Source organism: Apteryx rowi, unplaced genomic scaffold (assembly GCF_003343035.1).
Source record: "Apteryx rowi isolate R43461 unplaced genomic scaffold, aptRow1 scaffold_339, whole genome shotgun sequence".
Taxonomy (NCBI): Eukaryota; Metazoa; Chordata; class Aves; order Apterygiformes; family Apterygidae; genus Apteryx; species Apteryx rowi.
The window spans coordinates 443,540-449,539 of NW_020449852.1; the positions used below are offsets into that span (position 1 = coordinate 443,540).

General features: G+C 46.0%; 1 protein-coding gene across 1 annotated transcript in view; it reads right to left on the reverse strand.

Annotated features, from left to right (window-relative positions):
- The window catches only part of SIAH3 (siah E3 ubiquitin protein ligase family member 3), a 48,319-nt gene extending 42,549 nt beyond the window's left edge, over positions 1-5,770 (reverse strand). The window contains 2 exon segments of the mRNA XM_026072235.1: positions 5,337-5,530; positions 5,533-5,770. Coding sequence (XP_025928020.1) covers positions 5,337-5,530; positions 5,533-5,770 — 432 coding nt within the window.
- Positions 5,771-6,000: the final 230 nt, after the last annotated feature.

The following is a 6,000-nucleotide window of genomic DNA, read 5'->3' on the forward strand; positions in this document are numbered from 1 at the left end:
ATTACAGGAAACTGAGGGTGTCTCTGTTGAGATGGTGGCAGAGGATGGCTAGGGATTGTCAGTGGTACATTTCAGAGGCCCTCTCTTCCCTTGCCCCAAATAAATAAATAAATCTCGTGGGGGTATAATGCACCATAGCACTTTAATCCCACATTAAGGTCTGCTGGGGATAAAGTGGATTACAACACTATTTGGTGCCACTGCACGCAGAGCCCAACTGTTATAACAGGATTCAAATCCCTTCCCTAACTCAGAGCAGATTTGCTTGTTGCTTTAAAAAAATGGCTATAACACAAATTGGCCCAATAAACTGAGCTATGACCCTTTTTGAATGTAAGGCTAAACTATTTTTGCTTTCCTTTAAATATGGTTCTTTTCATAATTTAATGAGTTCCTTTAAGTCCCACAGAGACCAGGAAGAGTGTTTTTATAATGAAAGTTGCATTTTCTCACACATTCAGAAGAGTTAAGATTGCGTACACAAAGCTAGTAACTCCTTGAATAAAGACAATATTTTTTACATAGCCATACACAGCGCCTAGCAAAATGTCAGGGCCTGTCTGGGGTGTGATTACACTACAATAATGTATTATGTAAGACTGACCTGTGGGGCAAGGAAAGAAGTCAACTGAGGGAAAAGAAAGAAAAAGGAAGATCAGAGGGTGGTGGAGAAGACTAAAGGACTTAGTCTGTTCTGCCTACCAAAAGGCTAAGGAGAGATAAAGTTATTGCCTATAATATATCAGAGGAATTAATATTCCTGGTAAATACTCTTCTGGCAAGTATCAGAATGGTGAAAGAGCAGTGTAAGTGAAAGGACAGGCTTAACGCAAAAAAGCCGGCAGCATAACCTGGCCCTGGAAGGAAGGTGGAAGAGGGCTCCCGGCACAGGGACTTGTGGGACCAGCTTCCCAAAAGTAGGAGCTGCCTCATGGAGGAGCTCAGGACCCTGGCCCTGCTCCATCCCTGGCACTTCTCCGTCCAGCGCGCCGCACTTCGCCGTCCCTGGGGTTTCTGGCTTCGTGGTGCTGGGAACCGACATGTTGGACACGGGTGCCCAGCTTTGCTCAGGAGTGCAGTTAGGAGTGCTTGGGGGGACTGTTATTAATAGGGGAAAAACAGAGAGGCATTCACTGAGCCGTCTGTACGTGGAGCCCAGCGAACATTACTTATTCCTTCCACACACTGAGAGCGCATAAAACTTTCCCAGCAAGCTGAAGCCTTCAGCCAGCAGGATGCTGCTCCTCTGAGCAGCTCCCTCTAGTTATGATGGCCTCGAGGAGAACAGTCACTGGGCTGGTGAGCTCACACTGCCTTGTCTTGCCTCTCCAAGGAGAGACTTCAGGGTGACTGCATGCTTGAAGGAAACCCAGGTTACAAGGTAATGCATATAATATGATTGAGAATGAAGGTGACCTATAGAAGTGCAGTAAATACATGATTTTCTCTGCTCAGCAAGTGCATTTTGATTACAGCTTAGCACCAGGTTTCAAGGTGCTGTTAGCATTCTTGGGAAAGCTTGTGAAAGGACAACGTGCAAAAAGCAGCAAGGAGGACAAAGAGGCTGCAAAACAAAACCCAACTCCATCTGCGCCAATACCAAGCATGCAAAATCCAGAGTGATGGTTGCAAAATTGTCTCTCCCTGTTTAGAGCCGCCTGTATCAGCCTGTCGTACAAAGGGAAAATAGCAGCAGATCAATAGAGGTATCTGCACTGACGTTCTTAGAGTTTTCTCTCTTAAAATACACTGGATAGCTCATAAGCCTTCTCAGTTAATGAGCCTTGCTGCGTGAAGAAAGACACATGTTTCTTTTTAAGTGTGTATTTCTCTGCCAACTTCTGGGCTTTTCCTAAAGGAAGAGGTAAATTAAGGCTCTTGTCTTGGTCACGTGCCCAGGTGGCCATCTTGGTGGCAGTGTGCTGGCATGGGATTTCAATGACTCCTTTAACTCTACTCAAGGTTCCTCTTGATTTAGGTTCACAACTGTGAGAGCAGCACCACATGCAACATTTCTCTGGAGGGTCCTAGGGTTCCCCTGTCCAGGGCCACTCAGTGAACATTTTATATGATGCCAGATCGCTGATTCACACACATGATCAGCAACCACAGACCCTCAGCAAGGGCTGGATCCTACTGCTGCCACTGAACACTCCCTTTGACGGACAGGGGCAAGAATAGAGGTCTTGGTGCAATTTGACTTTAATGGAGTTATGCACATTGGCACTGACTGAAGACCTGACCTGTGTGAGGGATGTCAACCTGCATAAGCACACACAGAATATGATGCCTGTCATTTATTATTTGTTCTAGTCAGCCAGGAACCCGCTCATTTGGGTGGTGTGGAAATATAATAAAATAATCCCTTTGCAAAGGGCTTACAATTTTAGTGTAAGCACAAATATTTAAGCCTTGGAGGGAAGGGAGAGAAATGACATTGCTCCTAGCCTTTGTTTCCTAGCAGGCTTGTATTCATCGACCACATACCTTAATACAGTTTTCACTTCACTTGTCAATTGTGAAGATAGATTTGGGGGCTGTCAACAAAATATTACAGTTGAAATGACCCAGCTAGAAATAATAGACTATGAAACATCAGAGTAGTCATAATACTGTAAACCACCACAGAGGAATACATTCAGACTTTTTGTTTTTCATGGCCCCTCACATGTTGTTCAATCCAACAGGACAGCTTGGGGAGGATTCTTCTGCCCCAACTTCAGATGTCTCCATGCCAGACCACTGTGTCTGAGGGACTGACTGCAGCCTCCTCCCTGTGTGACCCTTGGGGAGAAACGAGCACCACGAGAAGCAGATTCACCTGCCTTGTCTTAGACACCAATTTTAGGACAGGACACCTTGCCTGCTGGAGGTGTTTACCTCTCTATTGCCAGAGAAGAGAAGGCAGGATGTCTAGTTCAGACTTCAGGGTCTTACTTGGAGACATCTAGAGTCGGCCACAGGCTCCTGCCACTCYCTGGCACTGGTAGGTGAGGGATTTAATGGGTGCCTTTTGCACGGCACTCAGCACAAAAGCATCCAACCGCCTTTCACAAAACTTTCACAACCTGTTTCACAAAACAATGGTAAAATAGTGAAAGAGCTATTGGGAAACCGAGCAAGACATCATGAGAGTGAACCAGTCCTAAAACCCTCCTTTATTTACCAGGTTGGATGCAAACTGTGTAACTGAGAAGCACCTTCAAAGCATATTTCACTTTACACTTTATTTTCTTTTTCAGACCAGGAAGGTTTCTTGTCCACTTTCACATCTGCCTGGTGTCACGACAGGCACCCATGGGAAAACGCATACAACTGGCTTCCCACTGAAACCCTATCACATGAAGGAGAAGATTCCCTCGGACACTTCACTTACATGTAGGACCCTTTCCTAGAAGCTCCCATTTATTTCCAAGAGAGCTTTGCCTCTAGAGCCTGATCTCAAGAGCAGCAAAGTCAGTACTGACATTGCTCTTCTGTCTACTGGGTTTGGGATCTGAACAGTGAAGAGTTTGGACACAAGGGATTTGCCCTTATAGTGAAATGCCCCATATATTTAATAGAGAGGCACTGAAGCATCAATTTGTTTCAGTACATCTTAAGATAAAATTCTGCAGCTCCTAGTACAGATAATCTGCAACTTGAGAGAAACTGAATTGTTTAAAATCAGTTCTAATAGTAGATACCAGGAGAGCAGTCAGTGGGTATCCCTTTCTCTGTTTGTGGGGCCTCATCACACAATGACACTGGCACTGAAATTGTAATGACTTATGATAACCATTTTCTGTTTAGGTTCTTTTTTTTTATAATTGAAATGATAGACGAAAGTAGCAGGAGACAATCATATAAAAGGGGTCAAGTACAGAAGCATTCGTTTAAAAAAATCTCTTTATGCACTCAAGAATGCGGCTATTTCTTTCAGCAAAGTGCTTATCCATTTGGACGGCCAGATCCCTTTAAATAATAATAGGGCTGCGGGTTTTTTAAATAGCTTGTGTTGGTGGCGACGGAGGAGTGCGCTGCGAGTGCTGACATGAGAAGTGAGGCAGCATTCGAGCGCCTGCCCTGGCTCCTCTGCGCTGCCGCCAGGCTGAGAGCAGGCATGGAGGGAAACCCTCCCGGAGCTGCCGTTGTGTTAGAAATGACCTTTCTCCACTAGCACTGCCTGATACTGGAAATATAACTCTGGGATATCTGCCCTTTTTKGGGGTGTTGCTTTTTGGATCTGAAGGTGGAAGAGCCAGGATGTTGTTTGCATGCTCTGAAGAGGGACCTACCCCATCGGTGGACCTCCCTGCAGCGAAGACGCCCCTCGCAAGTTCCTCATGGGGACTTCAGCAGAGCCAAAGATAAGTTGTCCTGACATAAATTCATTTCTGAGTTTGCATAAGGCTAGTAGAGCAGCACTACAAGTCAGGTCTGCAAGGACTTCCAGCACAACAAGATTTGCTTCCTTAAAGTTGGTCATTCATTACCGTGATAAAGTAATTAAAGTGTCCCAGTTGCTTTCTTCCCCTGCTGGTCCTTCTCTACATGTGGTTAAAAACATTAGTGCTTTGGCATAGGCAGAGCTGTTGCCGCTTTACCAGTGAAAATCTCAAAATGTGCAAATAAGAGAAATGTTGTATGGGGTCTATAAATAGTTTTGCATTAAGGCAAATGTAGTCTCCTGCCTAAAATAGCTTCACCTTGCAAACGGCTAAGGACACTTTCAAAGCCAGAGGAATACCTTCAGACACCCGGCAGGAGACAAAAACAGCCCTTTCCATCAAAAGGCAAACACGACCAACAGCCACAGCCCCCCCCCCCCCCCCCCAGTGCTCCCAGTACACCCCCAGCACCCTCACCAGCACCCCCCCCCCCCCACACACACACACACTGCCTCCCCCTGTCTCTTCCCTCCCACTTGCTAATCAGCAGCACACCGTACTTCGGTGTCAGTCTGGGGGACGGTCCAGGCGCCGGTCTGGTATCCTTCCACAAAAAACACCATTTATTCAGCAAACTAACTTTTTTCAATCATTTTTTCACAGGAACTTGCAACCTGAGTATTTGTAACACAAATGTAAGGAACTGGGAAACTTTGCTGATTGTGGGACGGGGGTGGGGAGCAACAATGTCCCAAGATTGCTTTCAGCAACTGCTTGCTTTCCCTCAGCTCTGAAGTAAATCCTGCAGAAAGACAATACGAACCCCCTCTTCGCCAGGGCTGCAAAGTGTTAACAACACTCTCCCTTTCTCGCTCGAGCATCATTTCATTCCCCACGGAGAAACACCAGCGGAAGGGGGGGGGAGGGTGAGAAGAGATCAAGAACAGACAAATATTTGTACCTCACCTTTAGGCTGTGTGTTGGGTTGACAACGCAGACGAGTTGCCCGGCAGCTGAGAAAACCCTCTTTGCCTTGTAGTGTTGAAACCTCAGGTGGATAAGATCTAACACAGCCCCAAAGCACTGGGTGAAGAAAAGCATCACAACTTTTGTTGTTGCTGCTGCTGGCGGCAAGCAGGGGAAGCAGCGGTGGAGCCCCGTAGTCCTTGAGCCCAGGGAGGGAGTGCAGCCGGCGGGGACTACGCTCCAGCACAGCTTAGCATGCCTTCATATTCATCATCAAAATAAGACGGGAAGAGGCTTGCAGCAGTGGGTCGGCCAATGGAAAGGACAGAAATGTTATCCTTGAGGTCCGGAGACAGCCAATAACGAATGCCTCCCCTCCAGAAACTCCCTGATGAATTGAGCCTGGTGGAGAATGTATTATTGAACATTACCATACATCAGCACGTTGCATTTATCTTGTGATTACAGCCAGTCATATGTAAGGCTGTGGAGATATGCAGGCAAAATTGATTGCTTAATGTCTCCATTTATTAATTGACTTAATTTAACAAAAGAGCTCTCTAAGATGAAGCCTAAATGCAAAGCACAGAAAAGAAGCCCACCAGTGAGACTGTTAGAAAGTAGCAAAATAGATTAAATGGACTGTATTTTACTGAGGGAAGCA